The 22,539-nt window shown below is 49.9% G+C and overlaps 9 protein-coding genes across 9 annotated transcripts, besides 1 other annotated feature; 5 read left to right on the forward strand and 4 right to left on the reverse strand.

Annotated features, from left to right (window-relative positions):
• Positions 1-22,539: part of a sequence feature (contig 1.17 1271..347844(-1)) that runs on past both edges of the window.
• ANIA_01298 (basic helix-loop-helix domain-containing protein) lies at positions 32-2,078 on the reverse strand (the record flags this gene model as incomplete). Its single annotated transcript, XM_050613169.1, has 1 exon — positions 32-2,078. The coding sequence occupies one exon, from the start codon at positions 2,076-2,078 to the stop codon at positions 537-539; it is 1,542 nt and encodes a 513-aa protein (XP_050469005.1). The 3' UTR covers positions 32-536.
• ANIA_01297 (putative Golgi traffic protein SFT2) lies at positions 7,642-9,373 on the forward strand (the record flags this gene model as incomplete). The annotated part of the gene is made up of 4 exons (XM_653809.2): positions 7,642-8,042; positions 8,294-8,414; positions 8,623-8,773; positions 9,221-9,373. The coding sequence occupies exons 1-4, from the start codon at positions 7,820-7,822 to the stop codon at positions 9,371-9,373; spliced, it is 648 nt and encodes a 215-aa protein (XP_658901.1). The 5' UTR covers positions 7,642-7,819.
• On the reverse strand, positions 10,022-12,454 carry ANIA_01296 (tRNA ligase; the record flags this gene model as incomplete). Its single annotated transcript, XM_653808.1, has 1 exon — positions 10,022-12,454. One exon carries the CDS (start codon positions 12,452-12,454, stop codon positions 10,022-10,024), a length of 2,433 nt encoding a protein of 810 aa, XP_658900.1.
• On the forward strand, positions 12,898-13,753 carry ANIA_01295 (ankyrin repeat protein). The gene has a single exon (XM_653807.2). The coding sequence runs from the start codon at positions 12,992-12,994 to the stop codon at positions 13,658-13,660; it is 669 nt and encodes a 222-aa protein (XP_658899.1). The 5' UTR covers positions 12,898-12,991; the 3' UTR covers positions 13,661-13,753.
• Positions 14,479-15,335, forward strand: ANIA_01294 (uncharacterized protein; the record flags this gene model as incomplete). The annotated part of the gene is made up of 2 exons (XM_653806.1): positions 14,479-14,567; positions 14,753-15,335. The coding sequence occupies 2 exons, from the start codon at positions 14,479-14,481 to the stop codon at positions 15,333-15,335; spliced, it is 672 nt and encodes a 223-aa protein (XP_658898.1).
• ANIA_01293 (vacuolar protein sorting family 37 protein) lies at positions 16,038-16,855 on the forward strand (the record flags this gene model as incomplete). Its single annotated transcript, XM_653805.1, has 2 exons — positions 16,038-16,291; positions 16,369-16,855. The coding sequence occupies 2 exons, from the start codon at positions 16,038-16,040 to the stop codon at positions 16,853-16,855; spliced, it is 741 nt and encodes a 246-aa protein (XP_658897.1).
• ANIA_01292 (phosphatase PAP2 family protein) lies at positions 16,855-18,416 on the reverse strand. Its single transcript, XM_653804.2, has 4 exons — positions 18,197-18,416; positions 17,959-18,124; positions 17,592-17,868; positions 16,855-17,529 (listed from the first exon to the last, which is right to left on the reverse strand). Exons 1-4 carry the CDS (start codon positions 18,298-18,300, stop codon positions 17,030-17,032), a joined length of 1,047 nt encoding a protein of 348 aa, XP_658896.1. The 5' UTR covers positions 18,301-18,416; the 3' UTR covers positions 16,855-17,029.
• ANIA_01291 (GFA family protein) lies at positions 20,429-21,132 on the reverse strand (the record flags this gene model as incomplete). Its single annotated transcript, XM_653803.1, has 3 exons — positions 20,429-20,732; positions 20,806-20,988; positions 21,125-21,132. 3 exons carry the CDS (start codon positions 21,130-21,132, stop codon positions 20,429-20,431), a joined length of 495 nt encoding a protein of 164 aa, XP_658895.1.
• On the forward strand, positions 21,579-22,520 carry ANIA_10178 (uncharacterized protein). Its single transcript, XM_050613171.1, has 4 exons — positions 21,579-21,648; positions 21,752-21,786; positions 21,976-22,090; positions 22,167-22,520. The coding sequence occupies exons 1-4, from the start codon at positions 21,599-21,601 to the stop codon at positions 22,291-22,293; spliced, it is 327 nt and encodes a 108-aa protein (XP_050469006.1). The 5' UTR covers positions 21,579-21,598; the 3' UTR covers positions 22,294-22,520.

Below are 22,539 nucleotides of genomic sequence, written 5' to 3' on the forward strand. Positions count from 1 at the left end.
TGACTGAAAGCTCGCAATATGAAATTGAATAAAAAGCAGACCATGGTCGAATTATGCATGTATTGAAAGTTTAATTGACAGAGTATATAACTTCGTGTATTCCGAAAGAGTAAGTATAACAAGACTAATATTAGGGAGAACAAGAAACAGTAAAGGGTATCGATGTAGCAAACCTTAAGCAAAAATCAGTGCTGGTGCGGTGCAGAAATCCAAAGAACGCAGACTCGATAGATATACTGTAGGCAACTCGAACATGGTGAGAAAGATGAAAAAAAGCGAAGTGAGTTGGGTAGGTGAGAGGTAAACAAGAAGTAAACAAGCTAGTGTCCACACATCGATAGAAATGGCCAAATGATTCTACCTCCAACGCAACGCGAACATAGATGATGCACTGAGAACCGAGAAACACGTAACCAAAAGGTCCGTAGATATGATACCACTGCAACTCCACGTACGCCGGTCAACCACATCCGTTGACGCCAATTATGCAACAATAATGACATGTAACAATAAGAAAGCCGTCCAGGGTCGAAAGTCTAGTTCATCTCCATAGCGTACTCGTCTTCTTCCTTGAAGCTCATGCCTGCGTGTCCAGACGTGTTCCAGTACTGCGTCTGTCCGTTGTTGTTGCCGCTGAACGGAGGACTGAGGCTTTGAGGACTCATTGCACCGTTTGACACAGGCTCTCCGGCTAGGTTCGTATGCTTGGGGACTCGCAGACCGGAGCCAGGCCCACGGCTATAGTGGAAGGTGCTAGGGTCGTTCTTCTCGATAGCATCAAGAATTTCAGTACGCATGCGTTTCTCCTCCTCGGTTTGTTCAAATGGCCAAGTACCACCAAGGCTGCTGATCAGCTCTGCAAGTTCGGCCTCTTGTTGTATTTTGACATGAAGAGCCCACATGAGATCCCTCGTCCAGCTGACAGCACCGTTAAGGATGTCTCCCTTATTTGGACCTTTCTCTTTCTCTTCAATTGGCAATCCCATGGTAATATTACCGGCGGCACGTCGACCAGTTCCGCCAGCCAGGAGAGAAGTAGCCGCATTGGCGGTGCCCGAACCTGGCAAACCAGAGTTGTTGACGAGTTGCTTGCGGACCTTATCGTCCTCCAATCGGTGCTGCGGAACTAGATGAGAAAGATCCTGGATGCGCTCATTGATGTTGTCACGGCGCCGACGTTCAACCAGATTGTGCGACGCTCTCCTCCGCCGGCGTTTGGCTTCCTGCGACTCCAAATCCTGGGCACCCCCGGGCAAGTGAGCATCAACCTTGGACGGCAAGGAAGCATGCTTTCCTGACTTGAGAATTTCAGATATGGCTGCGTGGTGAGAAGGGTGGCCTGGGGAGGAAATGGGAGACTCGGCATATGACTGGGCACTTCCGGGAGTGCCATCCCATTGATTTGAGAGAGTCTTCTGGTGTCGGTGCTGCAGCCCTGTTCGGATGGGCTGAGTGGGGAAGCTTCCGGATTCTGGAGTTCCCAGGGCCAGTCCACCAAGAGCGGGAGTCTTGGGGGTCATAGGGCTGCGGGCATCCATCGATGCACGGTCCATTGCCTGCATGCTCGGACGAGCCTTCGAGTTGAGATAACTCTGCTCGAGATGAGAGCCAGCGCTCTGAATATGGGAAGAGTTCAGCTGTCCTTGGTTCACGCCGCGGAAATGATCATAGTTGAAACTGCTCTGCATGAAAGGGCTGTGCATGGGACCTCCCTCGGGAGTGTTTGAGTAGATCTGCGACATATGGCTCGGATGACTCATAGCGATGCCAGCACTCGAAGGATGATCCTGGAGGTAATTCTGCTGAACGCCATTCTGTCCGTGGATCTCTAAATCCAACAACTCATCTGTATCAATGCCGGAGTTTCCAAAATTGAAGCTGGATGACATATTCTGCTGGGAGCCAAATCCAAAGCCTCCCATAAATCCTCCGTTGGTCAGGTCCGATGGGTCGATCCCATCATTCGGGTTCCCGAATTGGTTATGCATAGAATATCCGGATTGGGACATCATAAAGTGGTTTTGGTCACTGTTGTGCTCGTCAGGCTCAGTTTTGATGAACATTCTTGCTTCAGTCATGGTGCATCCGGCCTGAGCAACTTGAAGTCGGCAATTCTTTTATCCACAGGGAGCCCTTACGGTCCAAAAACCAATAATAAAAAACGAATATCACGATTTAAAAACTCAAACAGCGCTCACGTGTTGAAGAGGGCGAGGGAAGCTGAGGTATGTTATAAATTGTTGGTCCGTGTACCTCTCGCTTCGGAATGACGAACTAAGCTGACTGAGGCGGCAAGCGAAGACGTTTAGTTGACGGAGAATAAGGGTGGGTGGCGCGAGTCTGCGTACATTTATCTTGTTAGCTGGAGATTGCCTAAAGACCAATAAAGAAAATGCGTTATGTATCAAGATCGGGAAGACAAAGATCCTGGGAAGATTCGTGGCAAGGATAGGGCTTTACCGACCAAAGGGAGAATGTCGGGGCTATAATGCGGCGATTTAAAGAAGGGCCAAGACGTGAGCGTTCAATGGAGGCAACGCGCGGACACGATGCGATTCAGAGGTGGATGAGTCAAATAAAAGCGACTCCTGTCGCGAGTGGATTCGAGATTTCAATAAGCCGGGCTGTCGATCGTGAGCCACGCAAGAGCTGAATAATCGGTCTAAAGTCCGGTGTGAGCGGCAAAGTCGCAGCAAAAGCAATATGGGTCGTGGACGAAATGAAGAACAAGATAAGAAGATTATAATTAAAAAGCTAGGGTAATGCAGTGAGAAGAGTTGAGGAGGCGTGTCCGTAAGCGAGGAGACAATGAAGCCAAGCTGGGGCGTGGGGACGGGCCAGGGTCGATAAGGGCAAATAAGGGAGGCGGGGTGGCACTGGAATGTGAAAAGGCTCCCGGACAGGGTCGGTGAGACAAGGCGGGTTGAGGGCAGAGGCGAACCAAGAGAAGCAACAAGACTGGCAGTGACAGGTGAATATATACTGAGTAGACCGTTGCAAAAGGCCGGAGATCCTCAAGTAGCGTGGGGGAGGGACGATCGATTTGCCAGAGCAGAGAGGCGGTGTCAGAGATTCGATGGAGAATTGGAGATGGACGCTGAAACTCCTGAAACTGGAGATCGAGGCTCAGGCGGTCAACTGCGGCAGTATACTCCGAGTCGAACCCCTCGCCAAGGACATGATGAAGCAGCAATCCTGGCAGGCTCGCAGCCTGGCAGGTCGTGATTTAATCTACTCAGTGTAGATATCTCTGTTGTCCATCTCAGTGCATCTCCGCTTCCGTCAGTCCAACCAGGAAGTCATCCCCGCGCAGGGGCCCTGGAGCAGTCCTGCTGGGCAAATTGGATCGTCGAATAAGCGCTCCGCGCGAACTGTTTCCCTCAAAGGCACGATCGCTGGCTGCTAACCCCGCGCTGAACGGGCAAACCCCGGCAATATACTCTGGGATGATTTGCAATACAATCTCCTGGATGGTCCTCGGATAAGTGACGATGGATGGAAGCGGTTTTCCCCGTCAAGTTCCAGCACATGATGGGCGGGATGTTGGTACGGAGCTATAGCCCGTCTCATCCCTGAGGCAATCATCCAGGGTTTCAGAACCCATGCAAGGGTGGTTTTCCCCTCATCTCTTCTCCCGGCGCCAGTGCTTAACGAATACGAAACACGACAAAACAAGAAAATAACCTACCGGATTTCAAGATTTGAGGCGCAGAGAATCCGTGTATCTGTATATTCGTGAACAATGTCAGCTCCTCCATTTCAATGAAAGCGGGTGTGCTTGAGCCATGACCCATGGAACGACAATCTTAACCCGACGGGTGCCTCACACGTGGCGGGAAGGTTCTCAGCAGCAGCTTGACCTTATAGACAGGTAGAGGAATAAAACAAAATAGGTTCTGAACCTCGATGTGAGGTTTCAGTCTTTCCTCTTGAGGGACACGTTGGGCGCCTTCAAAGTATACTTACAATCACTGGCCAGATACCCGGGAACAATAGGTATTCACTGGTTGCCTCTGGTGAAGAGACACAGAGTTCGAATCGAGTGAGTCGGATATTATAGAGATCCAACAGAACGAGCAAAGAAGCTGCGGAAACGGTAGCATAGCCGTCTTTCTTTGTCTGGTCGAGGGCAGAGACGAACAAAGCGAAGAACAGATGACATGCAGAAGGAAGCGACGGGGGTGCTGGGGCCCTTTATAAGCGTTTCGGGACAGCCACACTGCGGAGCCTCTCATTTGATATAGAGTACATACCGCTGCAAAGTCATGCATGGCGTCGATCCCAGAGTGGGCGAGGCTTGACAGGGCTAACTATCTATATCATGAATAACAAAAATCTCCTTACGCACGCTACTTCCCCACACCTCCCTCCCTGCAAGGGAACAAAAAGAAAAGCAAATTGGTCAGAGTCAAGGCGAAGGGGGTGGCAGTGATGCAAGCTAGCAAGCAGACAAGATATGCGAACATGGAGGGGGAGATGGACCAGTGGAAAGTGTTGACGAAACAAACGAGGCCCGTGGTTGGTCGAATCTAAAGCAGAGCAGAGCAGACCTGCTACCTACGCTAGCCTTCACACCGTTTGCGAAATCAAGGAGGGTGGTACATGCACTGGCCGCGGAGGAGAATAAACAGACCACATCCCATGAACACCCACTGAACAGGCGCAGGTACTACTATCTTTGTCACCTGCTGCTTTCCTCAGGCGAGAACATGACTCACATCGTGTCAGCTCTTTCTTCTTAACTCCATCCGAACCCCCCTTCACCCTCCTCCCCCTCCCCCCTTTTCTTTTTGTCTCTTCTGGTTCTAAAACCTGGTTTGCGTCCGTTGGCGGGGGGTATTAGCTGCCTGGTCGGGCAAAGTAGAGCCATCTGATCATCCTGACTGCTTGCCAACACTTTACAAATGACTCGCGAGCGTGAGCATTGCTAATCATAGAGAAAGGTATGCACATGAGGATCTTGGTAATATTCCAAACCGGCTTAAATGACATCATAGGTTTCGAAGAATTGAGACATCAAAGTCAAAAGCAGTAAGTTCTGATTTCTGACCACCAACGCGGCCATACCAGACCAGACCAAGCGCATATCAGGGAAGGAAGCCATGTGGGAGACTAGGGGCGCGTATAGTCGGAGTCTATACTAGACGGGCTCAGGATGCAGATCATTTGTCTGGAAACTAACTATGCCCTAGGCGATTGACAGGAGCTGGAAGCTGTACCCGAGAACCCTCGCTGGTGGGATACGAGGACGATGACGATGGGTGAGGGGTATCCCAACTAGTCTAGTGTAGTAGAAGCACACACAAACAAGGCGGTCCGTGACACTGCACTGCTGCCTGTCGCCTCCCGCAGGATTGTGTAGGCTGCAGTCTGCCTATCAGAGTTTGTGGCGCAGTTGAGATACGTACGGCTACGGCATTAGATCTGATTCTGACTGTCGCTTCAGTCGGCATCTTCCGTCAGCACGGTTCGAACATTACCTGTTAAATGTTGATCTGAAATATAGCTAAAATGTAAAAATGCAGCCGAAGCCCGAGGAATGCGACCTCGAGTATGGGTTAGATAGGCCAAAGCATCGGCGTTTGGTAACAGACGGAGAATGGTCTCCTATGCCCATAGTGAGAAACAGCAAGAGCAGTGAGGTTACATTGATAATGCTTCTCATATAAAGTTCTGAGTGTTTGAACACAGAATAAGAAAGCGCTACAACCACAACCAATACTTGCCTATAACTCCCGTAGATTCGTGCTCGCGCCGTCCCGTCAAGGTTCGGGGATGATCCAAGTATAGCGCCTTCTGCAAGGAGTTTTCATCTTGCGTCTTCAGTGGGGCCCATTACATCTCTTGGAGCATAGCCTATAACCCGAGTAAGACTGCACTCCGAGTAGTAGGCGGATTGTCTGAAACTTGGTCCGGATCCCGTCGCTCTCCACCATAATGCTAAGTGTTCAGGCAAACGGCACACATTGTCAGGAGCAAGAAAGCCAATATAGAGTTAGAAGGCGCACAGGTGTAACCTGAAGAAACAGGACAGCCAGCAGGCTAACATTAATCTGGTAGGGTCTGACGGAGTTCGGATAAGCGGATTTTGGCTCAGGATTGTCACACCCTGATAGCCAGAGACCCTCTTAAGCTGCAGCGGGGTAGCAGTGATCGTCTTCAATGGACCGTGCTGAGACAGGCTGGGGCTGGGGAGTATTCTCCGGAATGCGGCGGTCGATCCCTTCCGTCCGCCGTTTTTGTGCTATGCAGTTGTGGAGGCCCGGAAGAGGGGCTAAATGTGATATTGAAGTCTAGAGATAAGATCTTCCACATCGAGACGATGGCCGGTCCCCGTCTCCATGTGCATGCAACATTATGCATTGGAAGCAGACTAGCTGCTAGTCGCCGGCTTGCATGAGTAGCGAAGATCTTGTAAGGTCGGGATAGCCAGCCGAAGAAAGCAAAAGCATAGATAGACTAGAAAATCTTCAGAATCTGGAGGCCAGTACAGTGTATCTCGCTTGACTTGCTTAGATTGATCATCGATCATCGCAAATGGAGGGTAGTGGAAGTCTGCTGAATGACTGTCAGATGTGCGTGGAAGCCTAAATCAGCAGGCGGTGGTCATCCGTCCAATAGTCTCAGATATGGTGGGCAGACAGCCAATCAAATGCATTGGTTCGACCATCTGCTGTGGCTGCACAGACGTCTATAGGTTGCGCTATGCTCTCCTACTCCAGGTCGTCTCTGCTATTCTTGGACTAGGCCACTACCTGCCAAGGCGTCCACCGCCTGAGAGTCTGGAGTTGAACCTTGGATACCGCCGCCTTAGTCTGCTCCATCTCAACAGCAGTCTCCTGTGCATCAAGGCATCCAGGGTGGTCCATAACCCCCCCTCCAAAGTCTTAAATCTTCGCTTTCGCCAAAAGCGGACTGGTATGCCGCCTCTCTTCTTTTGAATCGTCGGCTTTGACTCTCGGGCGCGCGATCAAATCCCACTCACATCATTCCCACCCTCCCTCTCCTCTTGTGCTTCCTCATCTCAGACCGAAGTCATATGACAAGCTGGCTAACTTCGCATCCTGTTGTAGAATACCGTTTCAGCTTCGAAATACCGCATAGTCTTGAGGTTACGCCGGGCGAATAGACAGGCATTATCACCTTTCCAGCTTCCCCGCACCGTTCCCCCACCTGGTCTGTTTACCTCCCGACCCTCGCATTTGCTACGCTCAGTCTGGAGCCCACCATTGCCTGCCTATGATAGTGCTAGGTCGCTGCGTTGTTATTCTGCAATACTTCTTTGTCAGCCCTTGACGTCACTTCACATCCTGGCTCTGATCCCCGGCAACAACTTCATACGAGTCTTATCGCGCGACAAGCAGCGGCGGCCAGTAAGCACGTACTGATAATATTACAAGACTATTATTGAAGGGATCACACGCTTGTTCTTACTCTCGATTTGACTGGCACTTCTTACGAGCTCAAGAGCCGCCCGGTAGATTGATACGACTCTTCAGACTTCGCCAGCTCCCAAGCTCCCAAGCTCCCTAGGGTTGATTAGCGCCCTTCCGAGCAGTCACCTGGCCGCGCTCTTTCCTCTATTATTCAGCTCAACTCGTTAGCGTACTGCTGCTCACCATTCCGAGATATATGCAGATCATCTGCACGCAAAAGACCAGCTTCCGTTGTGCATAGTCCCTGCAGCGGCCTTTCGCTTTGACGTTCCAGCGCTGCACTACAGCGACTGGGGCCCATCCTACGTAAAGGCCACTGTGCCATATCGGCAAGCCAAGGCAGTTTATCCTCTTGCATATCCTTTCCAACCGAGGCTCCGACCATGGCCTCTACATCGTTTCGAGATTCAGTGAATGCTTTGGGGTGGTCCCGACGAGAAGGAGATACACTAGCGAATACCAACTCCACACCTTTCTTCTCCAGGTTGCATTCACTTAACCCATTTGGTCAGGGAGATGGCTATCTCCAGCTCCCAACACACGAAGCTCCTGGGGCTCCTTTGCCTGCTCCAAGCCGACGCGAGGAGGAGGATACCTTCTTTGCCCGTAAGTTCTTTGAACCCATGACTGTTTGGCGCTAGGCGTTTTTGATTCGCTGCGCTGTTATGTCCAGGTGACGAGAGATCCTAGCCTTGTAGGATCGTTCCTCGGATCCCCTAGGATGATATTTTAGACCGCAGTGCTTCTTATGCCTAATGCGCCTGTTGCTTGAGCTCGACCGATTTCCTTTTTTGTTTTTATGCGTTGACAATTTCTTTTTTGTCTGGTTCTTTGAAAGCTGATCTTGTCCTTTATAGTAAGCCGTTGGGATCGGATGCTCATCTTCTCCGCGTGCAATCTTGGCGCCGCCGTCTGCTTCGTGATCTGTTTTTTCCTGTTTCCGGTGCTCTCGCTGAAGCCCCGCAAATTTGCTATCCTGTAGGTCACCACCCGAAACTCCGCTGGTATTTTCTTTAGGTTATCAGGTCCATACCACACCCTTACCCTTGCATCATGAGGCATGGAGGCCGTAATTTCTGTCATGCCATGGCTGAGAAACCATTTCGGGCAATCATATCTTGTGCCGCATACATTGCCCTACCCTGTTACAGCGTTCCTGGTAATACCACTAACTCCGGTCCGATAGGTGGTCCGTGGGATCTTTACTTTTCTTGCTATCATGGGCTGTCCTCATGGGACCCATGATCTACGTCAGACATCTGATCTCGGGATCACGGCTGCCCTTTACGGCCGCATATTTCGGGTCCATCGCCATGACTCTGTATTTTGCTATCGGGGTAAGTCTCTTGCTCCCTCTTTATGAATGCCGTGGACCGGGCCGCCCAACATTTCTGCATGTACACGCCGTTGCCGTCAAGAAATAATCCTTGACTTGCAAACTGCACCATCCCCTCTCCTCTCATGTCGGCATTGCCCTTCCAAGCTCTAGATGAGATGAGTATCGCGCAACCCAACTCATGACATCATCCTGCTTATCGCGTTATGCGCCTGATGCAGCCTGTCATCCGGAAGCAGCCGGGAAACCTTCGCGAGGATCTCAATCTGACGGGCTTGTGAGGCTTGCCCCAGCCAGCCCGCCCAGCCCAGCCCTCCACACCATCCCATGTCCCATATGTTCCTTCTCAATCTACAAAAGCAGCAAAGTCCCATGATCAAAACATAGCCAACCCGGTCTCGGACTTGCAAAATGCAGTGGAAGGGGCTGATGATATCTCCTTTCGCAGCTTCACAACACCTTCCTCACCCTCCTCTCGTCCATCTTTCAGCTCGCCGCTCTACTATGGTACATTGTCAGCTATTTCCCCATGGGCAGCACAGGGCTGCAGTTTATGGGTCGCTTTGGCGCTCAGCGCGTTACGGCGTGGATCAGTAGCTAGTCTCCCTAGAACTTCTTCATATGCTCGTTAGACAAGATCGTCTTAAACCCACCTGGATAAGCAGGTCTGAGGTTCATGGTATTGGCTTGAAAGATTCTTTTCTCGTACACACGACGTGGGGAAGGTGAAATGTGACTATTTCTAGTACATAGAGTAGGCTAGATTCCTAATATGTATAATAATAGGTACGGACTTTTTGTATCATCATAATCCACTCACCGAGTGAATGAATACATAATTGTATGTCGATATGGCTGGCTAACATTATTTGTTGACCATCCGAGTCTCTTATTGTTGCACGGTCCCTTGCCTCACAACTGACAAATGAGCAATAACGTGCTTAACTCAAGCGTAGGTAAAAGCTTTGCGCTGTGCTACCGTAAGCGTCACGATGCATCAACTCTTTCCCTGCCGAATTCAACAAGATACACTCAGAACACTAGGTTAGATATCATATTATGTTCACCGATTGCTTTGCTTTTTTTTTTTTCAGACTTTATTTGTATCTGCATCGCTAGTACCGGAGGAATATCCGGCTACCACCACTCACCAAGGAGTACTAGCAATATAACCAAGTCTCAATGGACTCACAATACAGGCGCATTGCGCATTCGGCACTTCGCCTCATGCCCTCACAAAGTGAGTGCCTTATTTGCCCCGACTCATAGTAACATTTACAGTCCCGTTAACGACTTTCACCCCCGGGATCTCCATCTCCCAGATGCCCGTACCCTGCGATCCCTCCTGCAGCCACCTCTGCAACAGATCATTACTCTCCTTTGGCTTGACGGCTGGCGAAACCGTGCCTACCGTGACATGGGGAAGTGGATTAACGCAGATCCAGTCTGGCTGGGGCTCAGCATTGTCACCACTGTTTTCTGGCTCACCAGGCATGATCCGCGCAACAAACGTCATAATCTTATCATCCCAGATAAGGCGCTCAAGGCGGACGCGCGCAGACCCTAAGGGAGGAGTGAGTGCGTGGTCTTTCGGTGGGTTTTTCTTCATCTGCCCAACGTATCGGTTGACCAGGTCCTCCCAGACATCTGGATGAGCTGTCTTGAGGGCTTTGTGGATCAGGGTTACGTGGAAGGCGGGCTGGACCCGGCGGGAGTTGACGAGATGATGGTAAAGGCGGGCTTTTTCAGGAGTGATGGCTGGGTTGGCGAAGAGGGAGTGAAGGAGATCAGTAACGGAGGAGGTGGGAAGGGAGATGCCGAAGTATTCGATTTTTCGAACCTTGGCTTCAATGTTTATTTCGGAGCCGCCATTTTTGTTGCTGTTGCTTTTATTGCTCTGTTTAGAAGGTTTGGACTGGCCATATGAGGCGCTGTGATCGACCTCGACGGAGTACTCGCTGGTAGCATAGTTGATGGCGTCGTCGAGTTCCTGGGCGGATGGGACCTTTGTCACAAGCTGAGGATAAGCCGAGTGTAGGGCATTAACAACCTTTTCGAGGTTTTCGCGCGAGGACGCTGTAACATCAAGATCGATGACTTCGTCGAAGTTCTGGTCCGGCTCATGATCGACATCAACAGTCTCGAAGCGGCGCAGGAATCCCTCCATGATGCCAAGAACCTCGTCTGTATCCTTTGTCCCCGCACGAATGGTCTGGTGGTTATCCCCACGGTCGAGCACACGCTTGCGGGTAACCTCTCGGATCAGAGGGAGCATCATATCTTTCGGCTCGTGGACATAATGCAGAGCGACAAACCGGGCATTTGGAGAACCCGCAACAATATCGTTTATCAGCTGAGAGCGTTCGCGCCTCTGATGATTGTTTCGGTCAGCGATAACGGCCGGCTTGTCCATTAAAAGATTTAGAATGTTCGCAACGAATTGCTTCGGCTTGTTCTTCTGCTTGGGAATGTTGTCATTTTGGACCTGGCCCCAGCCAAACAGCTTCGTCAAAGCCAGGCCTACCGTTGTCTTCCCGCAGCCTATGGATGCAATTGGTACCAGTACGACATCCCGTGTAACATTTTCAGCTTCCATTTGGATGATCTGAGCTCCGTTGAGTCCACGCTCCTTGAGGAACCCGTCGCGCATAGAGATGATGCCGTGATTGTGCTGGTACTGTTCCCTTAACTTCGGATGTAGGGCAAATTGTTGACGGGCGTAGGCCAAATACTCCTCCGTGATCTTCTTATGCTTCTTGATCTTCGGTGCTTTTCCTGAGAGAATTGCCTTGGTGCATTCACGCCACTGCCGATACATCAGGTACGGCTCCTCAAATTTGTACTTGAAGAACCAATCCCGGTACGGACCATGGCCGTTCTCGCTCATTTTGCATCGAATAACGAAACCTTCGGTGTCCCGGCCATCCCAAGAGCCAGTCTCGGCGCACTTCTCCAGGAATTTTTTCACAGTGCTGAGGTCATCGTAAACCACAAAATTCGCTTTCTTGAATCCCCAAGCATCCGCAAACCTATGTACCTCTGAACTAGGGAGAGTAGCAAACTCAGGCAGATTATAGTTGATTCCATGAAGGTAGATACCTGCAGCAGCGGAATCGTACGCAAGAACATGCTCTTCAAAGCTGTCATCACATAGTTCCCCGACAGCAGTAGCATTCATCTCACGCAACTGCTTAGCCAATTCCGCAGTAGATTTGCCAACCGTCGCAACATGCCGCTCAATCCACTCTTCACCAACCTGCGCGTGGCTCCTATCGGTGTCCGCGCGAGCTCCGGTTGAATGCTTGCTGCAGACTAGCAGAGACCCATCCTCGAGTCCAGAAATAAATATGATGCATCCGTTCTCTTTCACACTGAGCTCATACGGGCCTTCGGTATACGCTTCAATATTCCTCCACTGTGTTGCGCTGACTTCGTCGACATTAAAGAACTTGTCGTAGCCCCGAGTGACTATCTCTGTGGTGCCGTCCTTCCTCTTCGCAGTGAAGAGCCCTCGAGCGTAGGTCGGGAGATCGCGCCGTTTGTAATCCCAGTCCATAAACTTCCAAGAATCCGCAGAGATATCACCGGCCTTACCCACCTTAAAAGTGGACTTCCTGCAGTTGAAGGTCTTCTTCTTGGCTCCTTTGTTTTCCAGCCTAGCGCCTTCCAAGGCCTTCGCCATCTCGGCAACTTCCTGTTTATCTTGCGGGATAGCTTTGAAGTTTTCCATTGTAGCTAGCGTATATACTCTCGAGATCCGCTGCTGTAGAAGGAAGGTCCGATTCAGAGGGGACGCCGTAGGCAAGAGCAAGCTGCAGGGAGCTTGAAAAAAGCTGAGATGCCGATTCAGAATGTGCGAACTCAAGGCGAAAAATAATTGTCAAGATATTTTCTGTCGGTAATGACTCCAGGGAACAAAGTTTGGTGATTGACTCACTTAGAAGAGGCGCAGCCTAGCACTTTCTCCTTGGGCAGTGTGATATGAATCATAGGCGAATAGCGGGGAGCAAGCCATGAATAACTGATAAACCTCTTATCGCGGTGCACCAACCGCGAAAAAAAAAGTGCCCTCGGCCATCTGCCTGCTCCGCCACCGACCAACATATCAACAAACCAAGCAGGGTAGTAACTATTCCTGGGTTGACAGATTATTGTCTCACCGAATTTCCTTGACTGCAACGTACACTGACTCTTTGACTCACCGCCGGACTGAATCACAATGAGTCAACCCAACCCCTACATTCTCGCCGCCGACAACCCCTCCGCCGTCCTGGCCCTCCTGCGATCCAACCCATCAATCGCCTCAAACCAAGACGAACATGGATACTCCCTTCTTCATGCGGCAGCTTCCTACGGACACATTGATCTTCTTCGCGCCCTCGTTAAAGAGTTTAACGTGGACGTCAACTTGTTAGACGAAGACGGCGAGACGTGCCTGTTCGTGACAGAGAACGTCACCATCGCAAAATGCCTTGTTGAGGAGCTGAGCATCGACCATAATAAATCAAACCACGAAGGTCTGACGGCTCGCGAAACGATCGAAAGCGACGGCTCGTTTCCAGAAGTCGCCGCTTATTTGCGCGAGGTGGCTGGTGTATCCGGTGATATCGAGGGCAATGGCACCTTATCGGTTGGAGATGCTCTGAACCCTGCTCCACCGCTTCCTCCGAATATTAAGGTGAATCTGGGGACAATGTCTGAGCAGGAGGCGAATGGAGGCATTGGCGAGGTAGATCCGGAATTCAAGAGGAGGATTGATGAGCTTGCCGCGCGGGAAGACTTCCAAAGTGAAGCGAGCCAGAACGAGCTGCGGCGGCTTGTTATGGATGCGATCCAAGGATCTAATATTGAAACGCAAGATAAGGATGTGCGGAGGAGGGTAGAGTGATGATACCAGGCGGTGATGAGAGATGACCCCACGTACATATTCATTTAATGCCCTGACGTGCTCTGTGAGCCAAATATATTGCTTGGAATTTGACCGAGATCTACCGACTGCATTGAAGTTGATACTCTCTCTATTGTTTGCCTCGTATGAGCCACTGCCACTTGAAAGGTCTAGCATGGATAGAACTATCATTTGCCCGTTTCGACCATGGATTTGGGCTCCTTCATACGGAATGCAGGCATCATACTTGTGCTCGTGTATAGAGTCTAGTCAAATGTATCAAAAAAATAGCACATACTACCGCAAACGTAGTGGCTGATAAGCTATGTTATCGGCAAATTGCCGACAAACAATACTGTCCATACCTTATCACGGTGTCGGCAGTCTGGCGTCGGATAGCTGCTCTCCAAATAGCACTTCGAAGACGCAACGATAAGGTGAAAGTGTGATACGGCGCAGGCATGTATAAGAGAGAAATGCAATTCCTCTCTCGGCAGCGTCTCGAGTTCGACAACTAAAGGCATAATGATATACATGCCGCTCATATCATCCGTACTAGTGGCGGTGGTAGCCGCGGGCCCTTCGGTAACGATCCTTAACGGCACGTATGAAGGATATCATCCACCTAGCCATAAACAAGATGTCTTTCTGAGTTTGCTGTATGCTCAACCCCCAGTCGGAAGCCTGCGATTTCAGGGACCCTAGAGCCTTATTACCTCATGGGTGCATGCAATACGTGGTGAGTCTTAGCAGCATTCTAGGTGGTAAGGAAGTCATAACTAAGACGTGGACAATCACAGGCCGATCCCGGTTATCCCATGTCAGAAGACTGCTTGTCTCTAAATATCATCCGCCCAAGCAATATCTCTGACTCAGACAAGCTACCAGTAGCAGTATGGATTCATGGGTATGCATGCGCAGCAAGGTCTCAATAAAATTGCTTTGGTTAATGTCTTCCATACCGAGCAGGCCCTACAGCGGCTCTTCGCGCCAGATAAACCTTACAAATATCGTCTATGAGGGCACAGCATCTCCTTATTGCGGTCTCCATTAACTATCGTCTTAACGCTTTCGGCTTTCTCTGGGGCTCAGACGAGCTTGCCAGGGCCTCCGGGATCAACGCCTCGCCCTTGAATGGATCCAAGAGAACATCTGCTTTTTCGGAGGTGACGCGAGTAAAGTCACCATTTTTGGTCAGAGCTCGGGTGGTCTGTCCGTCGGTAAACAGCTAATCGCCTACGGCGGGCGTGACGACGGGCTATTCCGCGCTGCTATCATGCAGAGTGGGGGTATGGCAGAGAAGTGGCCTTACAACATCAAAGACCCTGAGGTCTACATCAAGGAACTGTATATGAATCTGACCATCACGACGGGGTGCGCGGATAGTGCCAGCGCACTTGAATGCCTACGCGCATTGCCCGCCGCGCTGAACATCATCAGCACTCCCGTCTACTCAGGTACTGGCTTGGGCCCTTGGCTCACCCAGGTGGATGGTGATTTCCTGCTCGACGGGCCGACTGAGTCACTCGACAAGCAACATTTCGTCCTTGTGCCCATCATGTACACGACCACTTCGGACGATGCCACGGCCTTCAGTTTCGTCGATTCCGTGATACCGATGCTGACTTTCGGAATTTCATCGGAGCTGGCGGGCCTGACGAGGCGATTTCGGTGATTGAAGCGCTATATCCGAAAGATTTGGGGTTGCCAGCCGGCTGGACATCAGCAGCTAAAGAAGAAGCGACATATGGTGCACAGTGGAAGCGAGCTGTCGCCTTCATACTGATGTGGTAGAGACAAGTTCACGTCGACGAACGGTAGACGCCTGAGGTGCAGCGAATGGAACGGCAGCTTAGACTCCAGATGCTATGTAGAGGTGGACGGATATCGGCTTGAGCAGACGAGATATATTAACAGTAATATGCAAAGTCGAATGTATTACTGAGGTCTCTAGCAGCAGACAACCAAGCTAAGAAAGGCCTTATGACCTTTTTCGAATCTATGTCGTACGTGCAGTAGATGCTCACCCTTTATTTTTCAAACACCTAAATGCATTATATATCAAGCTCAGAGAAACCAAACAGAAGTGCTAGTTCGCAACCGTATCTCTCAAACAAAAAGCCAAGCGGCTCGATAGCATATGAATCTTCAGAAGCAGATGTCCTCTGTATATAAAAGCCTGTTCATGATATAAATACAAGAAATATGAGTCGAAATCTGTGTTGTTCAGGCAATATGTTAATAACGCCAAGACCTGAAGTATACCACAGTACGGTAAACATGCACATCACGTGGATGATATCCCCGCACGGGACCTCACTGTTTCTCTGCTTGTTGACACAAGTCAGTTCAAGTCCCAACTCCAAAACGATCAACAATGAATCCCAACCTCCACGCCGATACACCACCACCCCCACCGCCGAAACCAGGCAGTCATGAGGCCAGTCGCGGCGGCACACCACAAGTCGGCTCGCCATCACCAACGGCAGCGCAGCTCCCGCAGCAGGGCCAGTACGGATTGGACGTAACGAACCAATACCTCAACCCAAGCACAGTCAATCCGACCGCGAATGGCCCCCGGCCTCCGGCAATTGAAGAAGGCTGGCTACCTGAGGGTATCAAAGAAAAATCGTAAAGACCCCCTCCACAACCGCTCTCTCGAACCTGCCCAGACTTCGAAGGTTTGATAGGTGACTGATTACAATTAGAACAATCGACCTCCAAACAATCCTCGAAACCCCATCACTAATCTCTGCCCTTTCCGCCACCCATCCATCTCACCATTGCCATCAGGAAATGCTTCAGACGCTTCTGAAATATAACCAAGACCTGGCAAATCACCTTCTCGACCTACAATCTCAACTCACAAGTCTCCGCTCCTCTACCGAGACACTCCTGCTCCAGCACCAATCTCTTGAAGTCTCATGGCGGAAGAAGCAGGGCGAGATGGATTCCGCCCTGGCACCGTGGTCGCCAAAGGCATTGTATCAGCGGTTAAGTGCGGGTATAGCGGAACAGGAGGCTGTTTGTTTTGCTGTTGAGGAGAGCTTTTTGGAGGGCGAGCATCATGGTAAGGCATCAGAGAAGGAGGTTGCTGATTGGGTTAGACGGGTTAGGGCGGAAGGGGCAAAGTTAGCTGGAAGAAGGGAGGCGAAGGCGAGGTGGGATGAGGGGAGGGTTGGGGGGTGGAGGTAGCATCCATGCTCCTCAAGTACGGACTTGTTGACTGCAGTATGAAGGTGAAAAGGAATTTCTATTCTTTTATGATGCAACGGACGGAAAATCGCTGGATATAAATCACATAACGGTTATGACGATTTTTCTCCGACATCCTTACTTCGATATGCGACTTGTCAATGCCGGCACACCTCATGCCGCCAAATGCCGCCTCCCGCTTTCCAAGTCAAATCCGTTCTGCGTCATGGCCGCCGTGCCAGGCATTTCGGACTCGACTCTCAGAGTCGCCCACCCATCATCTCCCACATTGCTCGGGCTTCCTACGCCCTTGAAGAACGCATGGTCCCTACTCCTGGCTCCCCACGACCACCCGGAACCACGCTCAAGAGGTGGACTATACAGCCTAAACGCGACCCAAGCGAACGACATGCCCATTACAGACCCGAAAATGATATCGAAGCCATGGTGCCTATAATCGAACCAGCGAGAAGCCGATATAAAGAATGCTACTGCCCACGGCACAAACGCAAGGATTATCAGATAGATGGGCGGCGCGGCGCCCTGATTACGGGTCGCAAAGCGGTTCCGAGGGCGCAGGTCCTGTGTCAGCGGTGTATGCGCGAGGTAGGGGAATTTGATCGAGAATTTGGAGCACAGCCAAAGTGAGAAGTAGGTTAGACCGGCGAATGAAACTGTAACGGCCCTCAGCGTTGCCCATGAAGACCATGCTCACCAAGAAGGAATATGAACATACGAGACGAGTGCCCACTAGGAAAGCTCACAAACCCACCCCTCTTCAACAAATCCGCCTTATTCCGGCAGATATCCCAGCTAACCAATGTGGGAGCCCCCTGCAGTCTCTGCCCAAGTCCACCTACCGCATAAGTAGCAATATTCTCGAGATCCGGATCACACCGCGCAAGCATGTCCGGACGCGGCTTGCCATAAAGATCTTTCAGCCCCTCCGTAGCCATAAACGCAGCGGCACAAGCCAGCCCAAGTCCAAGCCATCCGGCATTCCATTCCCAGATCTTGCGCCGCAGTAGTAGAGCCCTAGATGACGAGCGCGAGTCTGCCCCAGATCTGTCGATTGATTGCCCCGGCGTAAGAAGTAGACACACAGCTACGATTATCACGGCGGGTGCTATCAGCGAGACGACTACTAGCACGCTTGTGCTGATTGTTTCGTCCTCTGTGTATGGGTATGAGTAGCTGACGTCGGTAAGGGAGAAGGGCATGTGGTTTGGCTCGACTTTGTGAAAACCATATCCAATGAGGGCGATGCCGCTGGCTCATGACGTTAATCCGTTTTTTCTCCAAATAATAACTCGCGAAACCTTTACATGAGGCTATACATACACTATGAGAATCCAGTCGACGATGTATGAAAGGAAGACGCTGATGGAGAAGCTCGCGTGACCTCCCGGCAAGGCCGGTAGAGCTTTAAGTCCGGGGAGAGGCATGATATATTAGCTTAGTATATTATTATTTCTGCACCGTCACCAGAAAATATGAAGAGAAGAGATCCCCCGACTTCTGAATGTGTCGCGAACGGAAGGGGTTAGATACGAGCTCCCTTTGCATGAACACTGGGGATAGGAAAGGGCTTTTAAGTAATCCTGATTGCTTGTGGCTACAAGCCGATCTTATCTTGGCTTGGGTCATCCTCAAGAACCAAGAAAGTTTAGACCAGATTGGAACAACAAGGCCGGGGCTGTGCAAGATTCATAAGCCGACTCTTAAACCTGTTGCTGTTTATGCCATTCATTCACTCGGGCCGGAATCACAATGTTTGTGTTTGTCCAAGTATGACTCTGGTCCACGTATAAGCCCGATTAAGACCGAAGCATGCGTCAGAATGTTTTCAGTCTTGGGTGCATACGGTGTGCTCTTTGCTCGGTCGAAATCAACGAGCATTAGACCTGATAACTTGTCTTATGGAGCGCTCGTATACTCAGAGTCCTCGTCGGCCTGGATGTACTCAGCACTCGTTGCTATAACTATTTGTCGGTTTCCAACGTCCATCCTGAAGCACAGGACAGCCTCTTTCAGAGTAATTTAGCTGGTTCCGATAGAAATTTTTTGCCCGGTCGGTGATTTCGACTTCTAAGTCTGGTATCATTGATACAATCATTGTACGGGTTGAATTGGGCTTGACGATATAGCAGCCGAACTATCCTAGTTCCCGGCCTGAGGCATGGTTTTGCTTTATTGTCAAACAGCGCAGTTAAAGTTCTCGGATACCGTAGCCCTGCAACTAAAATAAATAAGCTGGCGCCCACAATATTTTTTTTCTCTTTCCCCATTAACAAAGCTTGCACCTCAACACCAAATTGTCCAGTTGCTGTAATGATGGCTGCAACAACTTTCCGCTTCTTGCCTCTCTGATTCTGTTTCTAAGTGAGTATACTCTCGTGCCCCTGCATCTGCTTGTCTTCAGGGATGAATTCCTTTCAGGATATCCACGGCCGAAAAAACATGAAGGACCTCTTCAAAGACTCTAGAATTACTCTGACTCATGAAGACAACTGCAATTGATAAAGTCGGCGTCTGCTGTATCCGTTGCTAATATCTCGCTTGTCCAGGTTTCCCTAAACTTGTACGACGACTAATACTTGATCATCACATTTTGTAAAAGGTAAGCGATGCTTTTTTTCTTCTTCCCTCCCTTAACCCTCCCTGGTATGATGATTCTTCGACACGCTATAGGCATTCCTCAAACTTAATATACCATGTGGAATCTGTCTTATTCTAAGTTTCAGCCTTGTCTGACCACAAAATTTCTCACTGCTTTACTCGACTCAGTCTTGGTGATCGAGCTTTGACTAATCCGTTTGTTAGGTAAACATCAACTTTTTTTTCACTCCCATTCCTCAATGAAGATACCTTGAACGAACGGGCGGACATAATAGTGCATCCCTCTTCATCCATGAAAGCGAAGCGTACAAACTTTGCGGGTGCTGGGAGGTGTATTGCTTGTTGAGAATTCGTCACCTGAGTTTTGGCGAACCATTCATGGATATTCAGGATTTGACTATGGATGATGCTGACTGGCCTGGATAGGTATTGTCTTCGTCTTTCTCCATTGCACCGTTTAGTCAACATCATATGATGAACTGTTTATTCACACTGTTTGACCCTGCACTCTGTGCTGGGAATGAACATCACTTACAAAAATCTGATTTAATGAGGTGAGTCCGCTTGAATTGTCATGTTCTGAACCATGCTAATTCTGTAGCCTGACTTAGTTGACATTCAACCACTTTGTACACCAACCTGTGTCGCGGACAAGTGCTGACCCGCCGACTATCAGTAGGGACTCGCAAACAGCGTAGCATTAATCATTTACTGAATAGAGTGAGTATTCCTTCTGCCTGCTTTCCCTTATGATGATGATTTCTTTAATTGCTGTTACTTCTGAATGCATTTTGAAGAAACTTCTTTTTCACCTTGGAGAACTGATGTCTTGCCACTCCTGAACTTCTCACCCTGTTTTTTGTTTTTTTCATTGCTGACCAATTCAAATAGTTATGATAGATAGAAAATGCAACTCGATTTATCATCGCATTTATCATGCCCCGCACCGTAGCATCACTCGTAGAACAAGCCATGCTTTTTGTGCCAGTCCTCCAAACTATCTGTAGGATACTCTTTGAACACCTGCTTCTTTCCTTCGGGAAACCTCGCCCAGGCGGGCTTCGAGCCCTCCATGATACAAACCATCTCATCAGGAACCGGCAGCTCGGTATCAATTGCCGACGCAAATGGATGAATCAACTCAGGCCAGGTCTTATCCCAGAGCCAAAGCATGGTCGCGCAATTCGAACAAAAGTTCCGCTCCGAAGTACATTTCTCCTCATCTTTCGTGCCACGCGCCTTGATAGCGTTGTACTTTCTACAGCTCACCCGTTAGATACGTTTACGCTGACTGACCTCAGCCCAAAGTAAGTAGCAAAAAGGGAACGCACTTGACCAGATTCTCTCCCTTTTTGATCTTCAGACTATCCGCGATACCGCCGAGGTTCACACATCCAACATAACCGCCAATCTTGCGGCAGATGCTGCACGCGCAGAGCTGGTAGGGGACGGGTGTCGACGAGTCGAGGGAGAATTCGACGCCGCCACATTGGCAGCTTCCTTCGAGCTTTCTACTATTGTTAGTTATACAGTAACTTATATTCAGCGATGTGATGAGCGTATGGTACTAGTATTGGCGCGATTGCTAGTGATGTCTTCGAGGTACTCAAGCTGGGGTAACGCAGTGGGACCTTGGACAAAAAAACTTACAAAGGCATATTATGATTGGGGTAGTTGATGTCCAAGTAGTTAATTGGATCGACGAGATCTTATTATGTCCGAATAACCTCAACAATGCTCATTGAAGGAAGTTCGATCTCAAACGAAGAGCGGAGTGAAATGCTCACTACTTATACCCAATGGTATGGAGCACAGAATCGGACTCCCTCTCCATCCCACCGGCTCCTGCTGCGTAAGAGAATCATACCCGTTCTGACTCCCAGATGAGGGGTCAATCGATGCAGACCACCATAATCCTCGATCCTGATTGGATTTGGTTACATACATCTGACGTTTCGGACGTTGTCTAGGAAATAAGTGGATGTTTGCTTGGTTTGTCAGTGTTTGGAATGTTTGTCCTGTTTGTTTCTCGACAGTCCGTTCGATGTCTTCGCCGCGGCCTCTGTCGCAATTTCCGAAGAGCAACCCGAACGAATTTCCCTCTTCAGCTCTAGATTATTCAGAATGAGCTTTGGAAGTCCCGGTGGCGGCGCGACAAATGTCAAACCTACACCGTAAGTTCTTTGCTTCTGCAGTCCAGCCCGTGTCAGCCCAATGCAATCCAGTATATTTATCCGCTTGGAATGGTTGATCAGCTAACGTTTCTACTTGCTATAGTCCCGAACGAGGGAGCTTTCCGCTAGATCATGACGGTATATGCCTCCCTACCAGCCTCCAAAACTTTCAGTCAATACTTTCCCTTGCGAACCATCCGTCCTAAGTGCATGGTTAAGTCGACGAATATGGATGCGATAACCATAACCATACCCAATATCTAACCACTTACCATCCATTGACCCCAGTCGTATGAGACCGAACTCTAACACGGCTGTCTGTCACAGGCGAATGCAAACACCTAATTCAATCATACCTCAGATGCCTCAAACTCCAGCGCGGCGTCAACGATGAGCAGTGCCGTCGGTTAGCCAAGGGGTATTTGGCCTGTCGGATGGACAAGTGCGTTCCTAACCCTGTTCTGTTCTACTCCGATGAGGTTGTTTGCTTACTGAATTGGCGTTTCCTGTCTGTGTAGGAACCTCATGGCACCAGATGATTTCAGAAATCTTGGGCTTGTTTTTGAGAACGACGGCGATGGGTCACACGCACAAGCACAGGCACAGACACAAGTACAGACACAAAGTGGGTCGAGTTCGGGTTAATAGCAGATTTGGGGTTGCATTGAGGCTTTGGTGGAAAGCTTGGTGCACGGTTGATGTTTACTGGTACTCCCGCTTTAGCTCGCGCCTTGCATGACATGGCGGGCTGTATGAGGTCGATGAGGTCGATGAGGTCGATGAGGTCGGTTTAAACTGTACATTACATGTATCATAGGGTTGTTTTTCTCTGTATCTCATGAGTTATGATATTTCTCCTACCTCCTGCAGTGTACTAGGGTTACCTATACG

This window comes from Aspergillus nidulans, chromosome VIII, assembly GCF_000011425.1.
Source record: "Aspergillus nidulans FGSC A4 chromosome VIII".
In the NCBI taxonomy this organism is placed as follows: Eukaryota; Fungi; Ascomycota; class Eurotiomycetes; order Eurotiales; family Aspergillaceae; genus Aspergillus; species Aspergillus nidulans.